The sequence below is a fragment of the Saimiri boliviensis genome, chromosome 12, assembly GCF_048565385.1.
Source record: "Saimiri boliviensis isolate mSaiBol1 chromosome 12, mSaiBol1.pri, whole genome shotgun sequence".
Lineage (NCBI taxonomy): Eukaryota > Metazoa > Chordata > Mammalia > Primates > Cebidae > Saimiri > Saimiri boliviensis.
The window spans coordinates 70,324,971-70,345,103 of NC_133460.1; the positions used below are offsets into that span (position 1 = coordinate 70,324,971).

Consider the following 20,133-nt stretch of genomic DNA (forward strand, 5'->3'; position numbering starts at 1 on the left):
CAGATTTTGGATGGCAGTTTCTCATTAGTTTCCCTTATTCACAGGCTGGAAGCACCTCCTATAAATATTTATTAAAAGCAGCAAGATCACGGAGGTCTCTGGAGCGAAATCACAGCCAGGTTTTGTGAAAACAGCTCCAAGATGCTGAGAACTGATGTACAAATGTCCGAAATGGATGATTTCGGAAGCAAAGTCACATTCCTAAAAAGTGTCTTCCCTTCATTTTTGTTTACCCACTGACTTGTAGCCAAAACTCTCAGCTAGCAGTCTCAGTGTCTATGTTTGCAATTTTCTTACATGAGTGGTGTGGAGAAGCATGGACTGCTATTCCAAAAGTCTAACTATGCACAGATGCAAACCTCACATATGCAAGTGGCTGAAATAAGCTTCTCCTAATGAGACAAGTGAATATGAGCGGCTTAAAATACATCCTTGTCAAAGGCCCTGCTATTTTTAGAAAGGACAGGAAGGCATAAAGATGAAGATGATCTGCCCACTCACTAACGTCAGGTCAGGGAGTCATTCAGCTGTTTCACAAATAAAGTATTTGAATAGCTATGCATAACCCATGACTTACAACCCAGCAAAATCTGATTCGGTATATACTATAGATAGAAATGATGAATGCACTTAGGGTAATGATACTAACAGCCTGCTTTTGCATAGAATCAGCCATGGATATGTTTAACATGAAGCTGTACAACATCTTAGCTAATTCCATTAAAATCAAACACAAATTTAGACTCTCCACTTGGGGAAGAAAGTGGAGAGCCTGTTGTGAAACAGTTTCCTAGGTGAGCTTTCTGCATTCTTCAATTTACAACCATGTTTCTAGCTTTTTAACAAGTCAATTGTTGACAGGCTTCTCAGAGGGTAAAAACAACATTGTTTTCCATTATTGGCTGATTATGTGAAATCGACTCCCTCCAAAAAACCTTTATAAACAAGGCTGCTAGTCCATTCTAATGGTATTTGTAGACTTCTGTCATTAACTACACACTCAAGAGATCAACATAGTGATCCAGGAGATGGTTCACTAGAATGGAACATAAGCAGCAAATGTGCATTTCTAGCATTCCAGCTGGCTTGCTACTTTTGGAAAATTAAAACCCTATCCCATTGAAAGGGCTAGTGGCAGAGTTCACTCCAACAGGTGCTGAAGAAAGACATCTGTTGAGATCAGACAGACCCTCTGACTATTTGTATGTGGTCAAGCATTTCCTGGCCTCCTGGATAATTAAATCCTTAATGAGATCGTTGTTGAATAATAATCCATGTGTTCATTGGATTTAGAAATCTCAGGTGCAAAAAGGGTGAACTTTTCTTTTTCTTTCTTTTTTTTTTTTTTAGACAAAGTCTTGCTGTATCACCCAGGCTGAGGCTGGAGTGCAGTGGTGCAATGCGATCTTTGGCTCACTGTAACCTCTACCTCCCAGGTCCAAGCTATTCTCGTGCCTCAGCTTCCCAAGTACAGTAGCTGAGATTACAGGCTTGTGCCACTAAGAACAGCTAACAAACAGGGAACTCTTTCAGACTATTTTGATACCATTGCATTTATTCAAAGAATGGTATTATTATTTGTAATCCTTGAAGGCACCCCCAAAATTCTTATTTTGGGAACTTGTGAAATTAGTCTGGAAGTACACACAAATGAGTGGAGGGATTCTAGCCTTTTGTTACACATTAGAGCTACCAGAGCATCTTTTAAAAACAATTAATTTCAGCCTTGCCACAGACCAAGTGAATCAGAAATTTCTGAAGGTGCTACCCAGGTGATTGTGATGCAGAATAAGAGTTAAAACCTATAGTTTTATACCTTCTGAAAGCCTCAGGAAGTTCCATAAGTCATACAAGATTTTTTTAGGTGTATTAAAATGGCCCAGGAGATAAGTAGCTTCGCAGTGTGTCTAGGGATGAGACAATCTGGCAAGAGGGTTGGGGGCTTTTATAACTTGGTCTTGGGTCCTGCTCTGCTGGTCCTAGAGCAATAGGAATAAACAATAGTTCTGAAATAGCCAACACAGCTTAGAAAGGAGAAGGAGAGGGAAGGGGAGGGGGGGCAGAGGGGAGGGAGGGGGAGGGAAGGTAGAGGAGGGGAGAGGGAGAGGGAGCAGAGGAGAGAAAGCAGAGGAGAGGAGAGGAAAGGGAAGGGGGAAAGAAAAAGAAAAGGGATGGAAAGGAAAGGAAGAAAAGGAAAGAAAAGAAGAGAAAGAAGAAAGGCAACATTTCTAACAAAAGGTAGATACCAGGGTGTAAAAGTTATGAGGCAGTTACATCATGTTTGCATATCTACAGTTAAGATCTCTTGACTTTATTTATAGCTAATTATCTGGCTAATTACTGATAGTATTTAATTAATAGGATGGGCATATTAAATTTCATCTTAACTGGTGGAAATTTTCTCTTAAACCAACAAAATCCACTTAAATATATACTTCCCTATATACTAGAAGTACCAATTGCAGTTTAACAAAATATTTTTGTTTTAATGAAAAGATATTGGTAACACTATAATCATACTTAGCCTTTGCTAATATTTTCCTAATATTACTAGGTGAATTTAAAAAAACACTATCTAGTTGTCTGATTTTATCTTATTGGTGAGATACATTTTGAAGGGGTCTTTGAATAATTGTCCTCTATTCTCAATTCTGTTTGTATTTGTTTCAGATCCTGATTTTGGAGAAAGTCAAATAATATAGAAATGTAACCATAGCTGTCTCTCTTTTCCACTCAAAAAATGCTAGTTTGCTTAATATTTTATATGCATTTATTTTTCTTACTGGATTATTTTTAGAGACAACAGTCACATCTTCACAGAGACTTTGTACACACTTTTCACTTTTTGAATTAATAGTTGTTTTAACATGAAAATCACTGCGTAATGAACCTTTCTAAAAAGGCTAAGCTACGGATGATTTAGATTTTTCAGGTATTTAGCTGTTTCTTCTCATAACTGGGAGCGACATTTGCATTCTTTTTCTTTACTAGAGAATTATTTGAAGAGAATTTGAATCAATTACGTTCTGGTTTTTTTTTTTTTTTTTTTTTAGAATTGATAAAAATTTTAGTGGGGAAGACAGCTAAATAAATGGTTAAGTAACAGTCATTTACTGTTATTTTATTAAACAACTTTCTTTTGCTTGAAGAGATAAATGTGCAACCCGAAGTTTCTATCTAACTTATTACTATGGGATACTGGGTCTGAGGAATTAGGTCCAGCTTCATGCAATTCTAAAATCCATTTGTGCAACAGTATTTATAGGAGGACAGCTGTCAAATGCTAGCAGAAATACATTTGAGTCAGAAATGCAGTTCCTGATGTTTGTTTGCTTAAAATATGAAACAGTATATAGTATATTTTCTAATCATTCTTTATTTAGTTTGAAACAATGATTTTTTAAAAAATTATTATTTTAAATTATTATTATTATTTCAGTATAGGGCGAAAGCTGTGGATCCTCTTCCTAGAAAAGTTTAAACACTGACATATCTGTTGTTCTTACACCTATAGGGAGTTTATAATCCCTAAAATAGGTTAGCAACACTCAATATAACTATACAACATGATAATAAATGTGTTGAGTCAAGATGGCAGAGGTAATACACCACTTCTCAAACATATCTGATAATAAAGAGATTCACCTGGGGCTATGGTGATTAGAAACCACAGACAATAGCTAATTCATAAAAAGGACTCTTTAAATTATGAAATCCAGAGTAGACTAAAGAGTAACAAAGTTTCCTTTATTTTCACCTTTTCATTTCCGTATATACACCAAAGGAGGTGCCAAAAACAATAAAAATGTAAAGTCGCAGGTATAAAAATGAGATCAACACACACAGGCATAGTTTAGAAACAGGAAAACAATAATAAAATAATCTCAACCTCTTTCTCCCCTCTCCCATCTCTCTTTCTAAAACCACTGTGTGCACAGTATCATACTCACATTTCTTTGGAAAATAGATAATAGTCATTAGTTATTACATTTCCATTTTTTCCAGTATTACCAGTCTCCACAAAACCAAGGAATATTACTCAAGTGTCCCTTATTACTCACCACAATTTTTTTCCATTCTTGATATAATACCCACGACTCAATTCCGTCATTTTAAATTAACAGAATTGGATGCTACACCTTATGACTGACCATTATTATTAAGAACTAAACATCTCTCCTTATGTATTAGAAACCAAATATAGTGTTTCAATCCAGGACAAAATTTGTGAAACTTAAAATTTTTGTTTCACCTTGCCGTTCCAATAATGAAAATAACTTAGCATTATTTTACAAAGCAGACAATATTGTGTACAGTTTAAAAGTTAAGGCCACATACAAAAGGAACATAACAATAGCTCCAGATGGGTCATTCAGACCCAACAGAACAAAAGGCAAATGTAGCCCTATTAGATTTAGCTCAGCTCATCCATAATCCAAATGAGCTATAGAAGTCTGCTGTAAGTGCCTCCAAATAACGTTAACAACAACAACAAAAACAAATAAGGGCTGACATCTACCAATCCACATGCAAACCAGCCAATCAGTTAGCCTGGCTTTGCCTGGACTCATCTACTCTTGGGTATACTTTCATTTCCTGATTGAGTTTAGATCGATCAATTCTTAGGGAAAACTATGAAAATAAAATGTTTCTGTAAACAAACATGGACTCTCATGTATGAATGAGTTTATTTCTTATTCCATAACTGTAGTAGGTAAGATGAGATTCAATAAGACCATTAATGTCTACTCTGGATTTTAAAATGCTGCAAGAGAGTATCTTGGCTTACAGATAAAAGCTCATGACTTGTGTTCCTGGTTCTACTAGTGACTTTGTTTCGCCTTCCAACTCCTGATTTCTTCAATGTCTTGGCCTTTCTGGGAATAATGTTAAATATATGCTTATGTAATAAGTATAAATTTAGTAGATAAATCAAGTCAGACTCTCAGCTTACTTAAATGTTCAGATACATGCCCAGAAATACTCTTTCCCTTTTTAGGTAACCAAAGAGCATTGCAATCTATAAATAGTTATCTACAGAAATAGTTAAAAAGGGAATAAGAACATTGAGAAAGTGAGCCTTAAGCCCAAAATATACAGACCTGGTCTGTGATACATCCAAGATATAATGCTGACCAGGTACTGAATAAGCACTTAATTTGGATTTTATGTGATATTGATTTAATAAAGCTTAAGTATATGAACTAATTTGTAAGTCTGGAGAAGTAAATAAAAATTCAGTCAAGCCCAAAATTCAAGCCCAAAATATACAGACCTGGTCTGTGATACATCCAAGATATAATGTTGACCAGGTACTGAATAAGCACTTAAGTTGGATTTTATGTGATATTGATTTAATAAAGCTTAACTATATGAACTAATTTGTAAGTCTGGAGAAGTAAATAAAAATTCAGTCAGAAGTATACCTATATAGAGAGAAAGTAGCTTTGAAAACTGGACCAATGAAACATATTTTCATGTTTAAGAAGGAAGATGTGATTTGGGCTGAAACTACAGGGTCTGTTGCCTCATTGTGCAACTTTAGCTTTGTGCACGTGAAAAGTGTTAGGACATACATTTCCTTATTCCCTCAATTTTCAAATGCTTGAAATTAAATAAGCTTAGACACTAAAATAAAAATAGGTAAACTCTATAATCAAGTCATCAATCATTCTTATTAATATAATTGCTATATAGTCTTGCTGACAACAACTTTGCAGAATCTTTGACTTCATTAGAAAACAAAAAGAACTATCTTAGAGTTTGCTCGTATGGGAAGTTATTTTCTGCTAAATCATGTTTTCAAAATAAAAAAATTCTCTAAAGTACCTATTACTATAAAGTTTTTAGAAATATCTTTAAAGAAGAAAACTTCTAAAATTCTAAGCAAAAAGGGACAATTTCTACTTGTACAGCATCTAGGTGTAATCACTATACTTTTAGCAGTAGAAGGAATAAAGAACTAAAAAGTTTAAAGAATTAAAAAATTAAAGAACTAAAAAGTTTAAAAGTAATTTAATGAATCTAAAGTATTTCATTATATCAATTTACTCTGGGAACTATGATCTCTTCTTCAGGGAATTTGGGATAACATTCGTTTGTTCCTGCTATTTCCAAAATTGTGGTTTCAGAAATACAGACTTTTTCTTTTGAGCACTCTAATCATGAGATAGTTCCACTCGTTTTTCAAATACATTTTTGTAAGGTGATATAGCCAACAGGAATATATAGAAAAATTGCATTTTGTGTATCTGCTGCATAATAAGAATGATAGTAATGCAAATATTCTGCATTTAGAAAGCACCTTTCTTCCAAGGACTTTAAAATCTCTCTAATTTATCCTGGCTGATTCTTTGTGAAGATGAGATAACAAATATTTTTACTTCTATTTTGCACCTGGGTAAACCAGTTGCTAATAAGTGATTGGTTTCAATAATTAAACACTGGAAAAAATTAGGACTTTGGGCATGTTTTACATGATAGCATGTTTACACTTATTCCAAATATATAAATTTCCTTTTAAACGTGATAGCAGAGAGTCACAATTTTAAAGATATTTTTATGACAAAATCTTAAAATACCAACATACTTCAAAATTTGGATTACTACCAGTGAAGCTCATCTAGCCCAACCTCCAGATTTTTTTTTTTAAATAAAGGAACTAATCTGGAGATGGTAAGTGACTTTAGCTAAGATCATAAAGACCTAGGCATAGAAGACTGCCATTCTGACTTCTAGTCTGTAATAATTTTTACTATCTGAGTCTATCTGCAGTTTTTATAATATCCTTATATTTGACCACCAAAAACAAATATAAAAGTTATAAAATATGTTTGAGCAATATGTTCTTTTGCTACACTTTTCAGTCTAGGACAATTTTGGCTTCTTTGTAGCTAAGCACTTACGTGTTCTTGCCTACAATGTGATTCCTGCCTATGTGTGTTCCAGCAAAATTAAAGGCCAAAAAGGAAAGCCCACTGGTACTCAGAAGAGACATTTCAAAAATTCAAATATCAGAGCAGCATTTGTAAAAGATGAGTGAGAAAACACTACCCATTGTATTTGCGTTAATGGATTGGCAAATATTCATTTTAAGTGATTCATTTTGAAATTTCTTTACACAGTTTAAGAGACATTTTTCTTTTCTTTTCTTTTTTTGAGACTGAGTCTCCCTCTGTCACCCAGGCTGGAATGCAGTGGCAAGATCTCAACTCACTGCAACTTCTACCTCCTGGGTTCAAGTGATTGTCCGGCCTCAGCCTCCTGAGTAGCTGAGACTACAGGCACATGCCACCACACCTAGCTAATTTTTGTATTGTTGTAGAGACAGGGTTTCACCATGTTGGCCAGGATGGTCTCAAACTCCTGACCTCAAGTGATCCACCCATCTTGGCCTCCCAAAGTGTTGGGATTACAGGCATGAGATACCTTGCCTGGCCAAATTTTTCTTTTTCTAAAAAATGGTCCATTAATAAAGAACTGGCAAGAAAAGAATTGAAGGTTTTTTCCCTCTTGGTATATGTTACTTTAACAGAATCATTGGCCATAATAAAAAGCTCATTTATTAAGTTATTTAGTGATTATTCTTTTTTGCTTTACAGAATATAATTTCATATGTGTATTCAAACAAAAATGCATGCAGTTTTCAACATGACTCATGCCAGAATAGATATTTCCTTCATATAAATGCACAGCCATTAGAAGCTGGGGTCTAAGGAAGTTCTCTCTCATCTCAGTGCAAGCTAATTTCATCATTTTATTCTTCTGTATCTCTCTGAGCCTCAGTCCTGAGTTATTGGCTTTTTATTGTAGACCAGGGTTGTCCAGAGTTGGTGACTATTACGGCATGGCTACCCAGGGCCAGGGAGGTGAGGCTTAGAAAGAAGATAAATGAAAATGACTACTTTTGCCTTCACTGCTGCAACAACTTAGGCCTGTAGGTAAATATCCCTCATCCTCATGCTATTGCTTCATGCCACCCTGGAAAAATTATGCATTACTACAGAGCTCTCATTTTCTAAAAAAATGAATAACCAAAGACAGCCCAAGTTTTGCCTTCAAATATAAAAATTCTTTTTCTATCCAAAGACTAAGAAGAGTCTTTGCTTTGTTTCTTTCAGGTCATTTGTTATATGCAGGTTAAAAATATTGAAAGAAAGATGGAAACATTTAATCTTAAATCATAAAATTAGTTGTAATTATAATCTTAATCAAAGGGATCTGTCAAAACATTGAACTGGGAATAGAAGATCTAGGCAGGACTTGAACAATAAAAGTCAGCTTTTATTTCTGGCTTCCAAAATAAGCCAGAAACGAACACAGCCTTGGCTGTGTTTTCTCTCATTTTTATAAAAACCCAGGCTGTACATTTTCTCTGTGGTTACTAGCAATGATCTTCTGAATAGAAAATCTCTGATGAATTTTGCATAACTTCATGGACAGGAGGCCAGATTTGCATAACTTCATGGACAAGAGGCTTAAGGATATAGTCATGGTTGTAGTGGGCCAAACAATGAACAGACAGTAAAATGCAATGTGTAGCAAGAAGAAAATGAGAAGACTACAAGTTACCCTCCATGGCATCTAGGAGTATAACAAAAGAAATAATCAGGAAGTCAGCCCCAGACCAACCTGTGTAAGATATCCCCTTTTCTGCAAAATGAAGACTTTGCATTGGACATGTCTACAGAGCTCACTTGAACTTTACAGTTCTATTATTCCAAGTGCCTGAGAGTTACAAACTTTGCAGAGTCCTGGTACCTGTAGCTTCTCTTTTTGCTACTCTGTGGTCTTCTTCCCAATCCTGTCCTCCAATCCTAGACTCCTGAAGCTCCTGCCTCAGGAAAGTAATGCTAGAAGTTTTCATTTCATGGAGTCCTGTTTTCAGCTCCCAGTATGCAAAATAGGCAGGCAAGAGTACCTGATTTAATGCCCAAACAGTAGTTGGGGAAAATGTGTCCTGGATGTCTGAAATAGAACTAAAATAGGCTGGAGGTTCTTCCCCTTCCCAGGATTCATATTAGAACATGGGTTTTGTGAAAAACAGACTTGATAAAACTTTGGGATTTGGGACTAGGCATCAATAGTTTAAAATGAAATTCATAAATAAGTCTATACAGCTGTTAATTGCCAATGGTAATCATCACATGTATATTTTAAAGAACTATTAGTATTTATTTGACATGTATGTGACAGACACTTATTACTTAGTATACAAGTATCACAGGAAAATGTATCCAGGGTCTGAACAACTGTTCTCAAATAGCCTTTGAGAACACTATCCATTCTTGAAATGGAGAAAGCCTGTATTTCTTTCTTAGTATAGAAAACAATAAACAGAAAATAAGAAAATGGAGCAAAATTTTTAGCATGTCAAGTTGTTTAGTAATGATGACAGGTGTGTTGATCAAATAAATTAAGTCCCAGGAAACATTTCACATTTATTATCAAGTCACTGCCATTGGATGCAAAATTTGGCATTGTTCTATGATGCTGCCAAAAAAAACTGAATGATGTATCAATAAAACATCGTTTTAAACTCGAATGATGAAGAAATCTATAGGGTTTTGTTTTCTTTTGAAACTAATTTCCATACTTAATTCAGATTTTCTCAGTTTTTACTTAATAGTCCTTTTTCTAGTCCAGAATCCCATCCAGAATACCATCTTATATTTATTTGCCTTCTCTCCCTTCCTTGTTTTTGAGGAATATTTGTCAGATGTTTTGTAGAATGTTTCTCAATTGGGGATAGTCTGATGTTTTTCTCATGATCATACTGGAGTTAGGACATTCTGGGTAGGAAGAAGACCACAGAGATAAAGTGCCATTTTCATCACACCATATCAAGTGCCCTACTATTAATATGGCTGATCAATAATGATATGTGAATCTTGATCCTGCTCATACAGTGATTCTATATTTTTTTATGCAGTGTATACTTATAGGAGCTGACAGATACAAAATGAGCTTAATTGAAATGTGGTCTTCATAATTTTTACCTTGGAAATCTATCCCTCTCAAAATCAGATTTCATAAAGGCATTACAAATTTCCACACTGCTAAGATTTCTGCACAGTCATTCAAAAGTGTCACAATAAAATTCACTGAGCTGGATTTGAGCAGATGACCACAATTTTACAAATTGGTGCCTTTCCATACATTTTCACACAAATCACAGGAGCGAAGAAACAATGGTGAAGGGGGATAACAACTCAATGTCTTTTCTTTTCTTCATGTATATAAAATTATTATAATAATTGTTTCTCTGAGCATACCCATTACTAGTTATTGAAGTTTAGGAAAAAAAAAACTGCAATCAAATTTCACTTTAGCCATAATGCTTGTTCAAATGAATGCTGCCATAGCACTTAAACTGACATTCACTTCATAAGCTCCTCACTCTACATTTGTATATACCTAGTTGAATAGCACTAAATAATTTTCCCCACTTTTTATAGTTGGTAAATAATAGAATAAAATGAGAGAAACTGGGAGGGGGCATTCAGGCTTATTATGACAATTCTTTATGCCATTTAACAGCTGTAGTTTATTTTTTTTCATATTTGACTTCCTTTTTCCCCACATAGTTTTCAGAGACAGAGTTGAAAATTTGGCCATATGCTATTCTCACTCTTCTTCTGTCTTCTGGCTCTCTCTTCCTCACCTATTAAATTTTCTCTTAAGAGTTAATAACTACCAAATGCACATGGTCTAAGTGGATTAATTGGGTTTTGCAAGTCTTTTTGACAATAGAAGAAGCTCTATAAAGTGATAAGAGCACTACCTTGACTTGTGGCTTCTCTTTCCCAGGCTTAACAATGGGGATGTTCAATGTTCACTTAATGTTTTCAAAGAACAGACATTATGTGCCTGGATTCTGGGTCTGATTTATCATCCTTTAACTTTGAAGTTATAAACAGACATAGTCGTACTTGCAGATGCACAAGGACAGAAAACCTTTCTTTGGCTTCATCATAACAGGAAACTGCTGAAGGTGGAAGCCTTAGAAACTTGTTCTGAGTGTTGGCATTTGGAGCAGGTGTCCAGCAAAGGATGCTAGGAGGGAGTCCAGGGACTTAGTGTGTGAAGCCACAGGGAGGGGCTGTCCCTCCTGAATGGAAGCAAAAGGACTCACATGGTTTTTTTCATTTCTGTAGTATTTGTGATATTTGGCTACTCACAAGAAAAATAAAACATGAAACTCAATGTAAATATATAAAAATATGAAATATGCAGCAAACAACTGGAAATTGAGAGAATCTGCCTTTAGTAGTAATTGTTCTATTTTTACTGAACTATCAAGGATATTCTGGTAGTAAAGAAATTGTAACACAGCATATACTATTTATACAAAGATACCACTTAAGATACATAATACAAAACAGAATATTATCTGTGGAGTTTTGTTTTCTGTGAAAAAGATACACTGACATTCTGGAGCCAAAACTTCCACTGCTATATTGATAATTGTTTTAGAAACAACATTCTTTTTCTTTTCTTTTTTTTTCTTCTTTTTTTTTTTTTTTTTTTTTTTTGAGATGGAGTCTTGCTCTGTTGCCCAGGCTGGAGTACAACGGTGCAATCTTAGCTTTGAGCAATTCTCCTGCCTCAGCCTCCCAGGTAGCTGGGACTACAGGCACCAGCCACCAGGCCTGGCTAATTTTTGTATTTTTAGTAGAGATGGGCTTTCACCATGTTGGCCAGGCTGGTCTTGAACACTGACCTCAGGTGACCTGCTGCTCTTGGCCTTCCAAAGTGTAGAAACAACATTCTTACAGGTTTCCTTGCTAAAGTCTGAAGAATCAAAGCATCAACAAAGGAAACAATGACCCTGATACAATTGAGTTATTTGGCTTACAATGTTAATCTTTATCCCCGTAAATTTTGTTCCATCCTATGCATGAAGCTAGGAAAGGTTCAAATCTATGTTTTCCAGTAAGAGAGAGGACTTGAAATAGTTCATAAATTTTATTGTTAATTTCTAGAGTGTTACTTGCTGATTAGGAAGCAAAGATGTAAACAAAAATGAGCAGCAATAGGAATCACTGCGATTTTAGGTTTCAGGCTGCTCACACACATTATCATGTGGGTTTAGAAAATGCATCTGCATACAGGATGCGGTGTTGTATTGCTATCTATCTATTCTTAAATACAACCATTTAGAGTATTTGTTCAGAGGTAAGACCTTTCTTAGATAATATAAGGAATGAAATTTGTTACCTAGCATAACAGTGAATCAAAAGTTTGCTAATTAGCAAAAGACTTAATTTAAGCCCTAAGTATTAGGGAAAATAAGCTAAATGGGATACTTTCGAGATCCAGAATCTTTTACACATATTGATAAAATATAAGTATTTCTTTCCTTCTCTTCTCTTCCCATTTCTCATCTCCTTTCTCTCTTCCCTCCCCTCCCCTCTGTTCCCCTCCCCTCTCCTCCCCTCCCTATCCTCTTCCCCTTCCCATTGCCCTTCCCTTTCCCCTTCCTTCTTTCCTTATTTTGAGATAAGACCCAGCCCTATTGCCCAGGCAGAAGTACGGTAGTGCAATCATGACTTACTGTGGCCTTGATCTCCTGGGTTCAAGCAATTCTCCCACCTCAGCCTCCTGAGTAACTGGGAATACAGGCATACTCCACCATGCCTGGCTAAAATTTTTTGAATTTTTTGTAGAGGCCAGGTTTCCTCATGTTGCCTAGGTTAATTTCAAATGCCTGGGCTCAAGTGATCTTCCTGCCTTAGCCTCTCAAAGTGCTGAGATTATAAGCATGAGCCACCATGCCCAGCCAAAATATAAATATCCTTTTAATAGTAACACCTAATTCCCTAATACCATCAAAAATGGGGTGCTCCATGAAGAAGCACATAATTCAAATTACTGAAGCTTTTCCCTTCTAAAGACCATGTAGATTTCTCTTGCCCCATTAAAAAAAGTGATAATCAATATTTCTAGAATAGTTGTTTTCTTCTGACCAATTAAGGAATAATCTATGTCTCAGAACATTCAGAGAATGATGCCTGGTCAATATTTGAATAAACCAATCACTGTGGTATTGCCTCTATTTAAGATGACTCCAATAAAACTTCTATAGTATGCACTATTAGTTGATCAGAATTTAAATATTATTTTTTGATAATGTCTCCCATATCTCAGCAAAATATCCTTGTTTTCTTTAAGCTATAACGCAGATAGACAATTTTGTGAGAATTTTCACTATAATATATCCATGCAGGTGACAAGTACCTGGCATGAGGGTGCATAAAGAAGGCAGTAATATACAACAACTGAAGCATGACCTCTGGAGCCGGCCTGCTTTGGACAAATCCCAATTCCATTACTCACTAGCCACCTAAACAAGCCACTTAATTAATCTACTTCAGTTTTTTCCAACAGTTTAATGGGTATGATCAACAAACTAACTTCATTTGATTATCATAAATATTATTAAAAGAGACAATGCATGTGAAACCATGTAAGCAATCATTAACAGTAATAATAAAAGATGATCATTACTTTTCTTGGAGTTTTTGCTAGTGCCATGTACTGTTTTTTAATACTAATTGCCTGATTTTCTGTCCATGAATTTTTGGCTGATCTAAGTTTCTACTTCCCTCAGCCCTTGGCTGGGATCTAGGTACGAGAGCTGCTTGGCAAGCAAACTAGAGATAAATGAGGTGTTACTATATAATGTTAATGTAGGCAAATATGAATATCCAAACATGCCATAACGTTGGGGTTTGTCCCTTTCCCTAGTATTCAGTTTCTTTATTCTAAATATTTTAACTGGTGGATTTATGTTGATCCTGATAAACTTTGTTAACTCTCTGTACTTTGCTGTATATTGCAATTTATGCTTTTTTTTTTTTTCGTGTTTAATTTCTGAACCATCTTACATATAATCAGGTACTAGTGAATAAATGGATCAAACGAAAAATGATGGAATATGTAATGAATGAAACGTGGAATTTCTACAGTCTAATCTAGACTCTCAATTAAAAGAAGGGTAGGTGAAATCTCCCTTTTTGAAATTTAAATTTAATATACTTTTCACAATTCTACTGTACTCTCAGGAAATATGGAATTTATGAGCCGTCACATGGACTAAAGAAAAGCATAAAGTTCTCATGCTGCTTCAGCACAAGATCCTTACCTTCAACTGTTCCCTGAGCTTGTTGGAGACAGACAGTACATTACCATGCTCTTAGCCACAGTCAGGCAATAAAGAATCAGGTAAGAAGCACTATAATCCTAAGGCTGGACATGCCTGAAACAGATTCTTGAGAGACATTCACAAAAGGTCTGAGATGTCCTCTCTTGGATGAATTGATGCCAAAATCAGTTGCCAAGAAGCCACTCAGAGACCCGATCCTGTAGCTAGACCCCTCTCCCATTTTCCTGGGGCTTACTAAATATGACTCACTTCCTTAAAGCCACCATGATGGTTTCTTCAGTAACATGCAGGTGAAAGCTATGAGTATCTCATGCTGACCATAAATTTGTAAGTGTACCTTTCAGAAGAGGAAAGCTAAATCTCAGATTTTCTATTTTCTTACCTTTGGCAAATCATTATAAAAGGCCTTTTATAATGTCTTTACCCCTTTGAGTAATGTTTATTGGAGGACATTCTCAGAGGTAAATTTTGAAAGTAAAATAAATAGAAAAGAGCAAATTCCTTCTTTACCACTTTTAATGACAAATGACAACAGAAAAAATAGTATATGGAAGATCTAATTTTTAGGCTCCATCAAAGCATATTTCATTTCATCATGTCATAAGAGTTTATTAGCTACACTGTTAACATGCAATTAATATCATTTGGGGATATGCTATGTCAGTGGAATAAAAATTCATAAAAAGGCTAATGTTTCTGAGATGATAAGCCACTGGAATTCACTTAGTGCAGATGTTTCATTGCTATCTATTCCAGCAAATGTTATCAACCACCCATTTCCACCCAGTGATGCTGACCTGAAGAGCCTGGTCTGTGTTGCACAGATTCTGACTTGCATCTTCAGTACTCTAGACATGGGCACACAAGAGCAAGCTAAGACATGTCAGAAAAAGCATTTGCACTGTGTGTGTAATACTATTGTTATTATTATTACAGGTCCACATCCTCCACTAAAACCTCATGTGACCAGCACTGTGCCATATCCTTTCATGTAATTTCATTTGGTAAAGGGGAACAGATGTTTGCTTAGGGTACAAATGAAACAAGAAACACATAGAAGAGCATTAAGAATCACTGTGAAGAACTTATAATATAGGCCTCTTATTCTCAGGCTAAATTTCATCAGTTTACCTAGTAGGGATGAATGGAAAAGATTTTCTCTAAGAGTTTAAGAACAAGAACCCCCTCTCCTCGAGTATAGATCTCCTCCTTCCAGACCAGATTCCTTCTGAGATCAGCAATGCAGTGGCTTAAATCCCTGCATTAGCTGCTACCTCTTCATTTCATTTTTCTTTTTTACTTTCTATTAAAAATCCAAATCAGAATATTTTTGGATTTTAAACAAAGTTAATGAAAATGAGGCTATTGATTATGGCAATGATGCAGTTGAGAGCAATACCTGAACAGACAATTGCATTACAATGAAAGATTTTCTTTTTATTCAAGAAACTGTCACCCATCTTCTGACTTCCTCTTCCCCTACCCACACTTGAACTTCAAATTTACTTGCCTTTTAAAAATTCCAAATCATGAGGAATTATATATCACCTGTTTTAGATTTTCTAACAAAAAGTGGACATTCGAGTTTTGCAGTAAAACAGACATTAACTCTATGGCATCACTAACTTACTCTGGAAAGGGAAGGAAATCTGAAATTAGAAACACAAAGTTAAGAAAATGTGGCACATATATGCCATGTAATACTATGCAGCCATAAAAAGGATGAATTCATGTCTTTTGTGTGGACATGGATGAAGGTGGAAACCATCATTCTCAGCAAACTGATACAAGAACAGAAAGCTAAACACTGCATGCTCTCACTCATAACTGGGTGTTGAACAATGAGTACACGTGGACACAGGGAGGGGAACATCACACATTGGGGCCTGTCAGGGGGTAGGGGAATAAGGGAGGGATAGCAGGGGGTGGGAGGATTAGGGAGGGATAGCATTAGGAGAAATACCTAATGTAGATGGTGAGGTAATGGATGCAGCAAACCACCATGGCACCTGTATACCTATGTAACAAACCTGCACATTCTGCACATGTACCCTAGAACTTAAAGTATAGTAAATAAAAAAAGAAGTAACATTGAAATGATTGCATTGCTTACAAAATGATTTCTCCCTCATTACTCATAGAAAAACAATAATAATATAACTGGGCACATGTGCAGTGCTACTTTACCCAGAAGCAGAAAATGTAAACTTCTGTGTTTTTGTTGTTAACCTTTCATTGTAGTGCTATGGTATAGTTTTTGTGCTGCTTATAGAAGATGTTTCTATTATTCATGTCTTTATATTTTACTAAATGTAGTGGGTTCTCATTTTGAAATAGAACATACAGTAATCCTCAGTATATATGAGGGATTAGTTCCAGGACTCCTGTGGATACCAAAATCCACAGATGCTCAAGTCCCTGATGTAAAATGGTGTAGTATCTGCATATAACCTGAGCATATCCTGCCGTACACTTTAAGTCATCTCTAGATTTCTTATAATAACTAATACAATGTAAATTCTTTATTTACAATGTAAATAGTTGTTACACTGTGTTGTTTAGGGAATAATGACCAGGAAAAAAAGTATGTGAATATTCAGCACAAATGCAATTTTTTGTAATATTTTTGATTTGTGGTTGGTTGAATCCACTGATGTGGAACCCAAAGATACAGAGGGTCAATTGTATTTTATTCTCTGTAATAAAATAACATGTTATGAAATGCATCACCTCAAGAAAATAATAATCTTAGATGGTGCCACTATTAGGTAAGCAAAATTTTCTCATTTTTCCAGAGACTAAAAACCTTAAAAACAATGTGATGGGAGTTTGGACATAGCTTCTACCTTTATGCTGCTTTCATATACTTTCTTGCTTTGGTTATGATCATTCATTAACCAAAATACTTAAAAACAACACTTCAATCCTGTTGAACTGCTTCAAGGACCAGATGTTAAAAGTCTCCAATTATATTTTTACTCCACTAATTAACACGTGACTTTTACAGAATATGAGATCTCTTGGAATTTAGGATTTTCTGTTTGCCTATTTCATTGTAATGTTGAACGGAATCTGACATTTAATAGCATCTGCACATTTTCAATGGAATTCAAGAATAAATCTTAGGTTCCTTTGGTGATTATGACTGACATGTTGACCCTATTCACAAAAGTTTTTAATATTTTTTTCTCCATGGATTTTGACCTGTTCCATTGTGATATATACAAGATACTTAATAGTCCTGAAGGAAAATAAAGATTTTTCCTGCTCTGGAGTCTCTATGAAATGAAAATGGCATTCACTGTGGATCTTATGATCAGGAGCTCAGCCATCTCTGCAAATGACTCACACCCCTGAGGATGCTGGGGGCAGGACTGACCTTTTTTGTGACTGGTTATGACACACATTTTTCAGTCATTATTTTTCAGCATGGAAATAAGATTTTAATTGACTAAAACAACAAAGTATATTTTCAATGTTAGTAAAACATCACCTTTTCTCTGCATGTTTTATAATAAAAAACAAGTGGCTAAGGCTGACAGCAATTATCCTCAGCTTAATAACAGAATAATCCTGCTGTGAGGGACAAACTATGATTCTAGGGAAATTCTGCAATCTTTTTAGTGTTTACCAATATAATTAACTCTCTTGAGACTGGTAAATCATGCAAGTCAGTTATGCTAATAGGCACTGATAGACTGTGGTAAATAACTTAAACTAAGACAAGGTAAAATATAAATGCTTGAAATTATTTTGGATATTTTAAGTAATTTCAGTATTATAATCAAAACAGTATTCAAACTGTCTATGTTTTCAGCAGAATCAGGCAGTTTTTTGATATCACAAACTACTTTTAGCAAATTATCAATAAAAATACACTTCTGTCAGGCACTGTTATAGATGCTGGCTGAGGATGGAAGAGTAGACAAAACGAACCAAAAAAAAAAAAAAAAATCAACCTCATGGCTTACATGCTGGTGAAAGAAACAAAGAAACAAACTAAATACAGCATGCTAAAGGCAGTAAGTGCTGTGGAGAAAAACGGCAAGAAAGGAGTAGTAGGCCTGATTTCAAACTATATTATAAGGCCATAGTTACGCAAACTGTGTGGAACTGGCACACAAAAAAAGGCCAGTAGACCAATGGAACAGAATAGAGAACCAGAAATAAACCCAAATACTTACATTCAACTGATCTTCAACAAAGCAAACAAGATAAAGTAGCGAAAGAACACCCTTTTCAACAAATGGTGCTGGGATAATTGGTTAGCCACATGTAGGAGAGTGAAACTAGATCCTCATCTCTCACTTTTTTACGAAGTTTTTTATGGATTAAGGACTTAGACCTAAGACCTGACACTATTAAAATTCTAGAAGACAACTGGAAAAGCCCTCGTAAACATTGGCTTAGGCAAGGATTTCATGTCCAAGAACCCAAAAGCAAATGCAATAAAACCAAATATAAATAGCTGGGACCTAATTAAACTAAAGAGCTTTTGCACAGCAAAAGGAAAAACAGAAGAATAAACAGACCACTCACAGAGTGGGAGAAAATCTTCAAAATTTACACATGTGACAAAGGATTAATATCCAGAATCAACAACAAACTCAACCAGTAAGGAAAAGAAAAACAAACAATGCCATCAAAAGGTGAGCTAAGGACATGAATACATAATACTCAAAAGAAGATATACAAATGGGCAACAAACATATGAAAACATGCTCAACATCACTAAAGATTAGGGAAATGCAAATCAAAACCACAATGCAATACCACCTTACTCCAGCAAGAATGGCCATAATCGGAATAAATAAAAAAAACAGTAGATGTTGGCGTGGATGTGGTGAACAGGGAACACTTCTACACCATTGGTGGGAATGTAAACTAGTACAGCCACTATGGAAAACAGTGTGGAGATTCCTTAAAGAACTAAAAGTAGAACTACCATTTGATCCAGCAATCCCACTACTGGATATCTACCCAGAGGAAAAGAAGTCATTATTTGAAAAGTTGCACCCAGATGTTTATAGCAGCACAATTCAAAACTGCAAAATTGTGGAACCAACCCGAATGCCTATCAATCAATGAGTGGATAAAGAAAATATGGTATATATATGATGGAATACTATGCAGCCATAAAAAAGCATGAATTAACAGCATTTGTACTAACCTGGATGAGACTGAAGACTATCATTCTAAGTGAACTCAGGAATGGAAACCCAAACATTGTATGTTCTCACTGATATGTGGGAGCTAAGCTATTAGGACACAAAGGCAAAAGAATGATACAGCGGACTTTGGGGACTTGGGGGGAAGAGTGGGAGGCGGGCAAGGGATTGAAGACTATAAATATGGTGGAGTGTATACTGTTCAGGTGATGGATGCACCAAAATTTCACAAATCACCACTAAAGAACTTTCTCATGTAATCAAATATCACTGGTACCTCAATTACTTATAGAAAAATACAAAACAATAATATAGAAGTAAAAAAAGAAAGGGGTACTAGAGAATGTGGGAACAGAAGCCAGAGGGCTGCAGTTTTACTTTGGGATATTAGAGAAGGTCCAACTGAGAAGGAGATGGAGGAGTGAGCCCTGTGGGAACTCAGTATGGAGTATTCTGTGTAGAGAAAACAGAAACTGCAGTTGCTCTGGAGCAGAGGTCTGTTTGATATGTGTTACAGTTAGGAAGACAGTGATAGTGGCTGGACAGTGTGAAGGCAGAAGAGAGGAGGAAGCAATGAGATGGGAGGCAAGGTGGAGGAAGGAGTGCAAACTGCCTGGGGCCTTGTAGACCATTGTAAAGATTTACCTTTTATTCTGAAAAAGGAGCCTCTGGAGAGCTCTGAGCAGTTGGTTTTGGCCTCTAATTTATATTTTAACATAGCTGCAAGGTTGAAAATGGGCAATAGGAAAGCAAAGGCAGAAATACGGAGACAAGTCCGAAGTCATTGCAATAAACCAG

The 20,133-nt window shown here is 35.6% G+C and overlaps 2 protein-coding genes across 6 annotated transcripts in view; one reads left to right on the forward strand and one right to left on the reverse strand.

Annotated features, from left to right (window-relative positions):
- LOC120362515 (uncharacterized) overlaps positions 1–20,133 on the forward strand; it is an 83,916-nt gene that overhangs the window by 60,930 nt on the left and 2,853 nt on the right. Inside the window, exons 6-7 of one of the 3 annotated variants that reach the window (XR_012512873.1) lie at positions 14,067–14,226; positions 15,104–16,082. The exons of 1 other annotated variant lie outside the window; for it this stretch is intronic. Coding sequence is in view for 1 of the 2 variants with exons in the window: in XM_074382510.1 (XP_074238611.1) it covers positions 14,067–14,084 (18 nt within the window). In the remaining variant the exon portion in view is untranslated. Of the gene's footprint in view, positions 1–14,066; positions 16,083–20,133 lie in introns of those variants that run through there. One more of the 3 variants, XM_074382510.1, reaches the window with a different exon arrangement.
- PRKG1 (protein kinase cGMP-dependent 1) overlaps positions 1–20,133 on the reverse strand; it is a 1,343,496-nt gene that overhangs the window by 47,277 nt on the left and 1,276,086 nt on the right. The gene's annotated exons all lie outside the window — the stretch shown is intronic.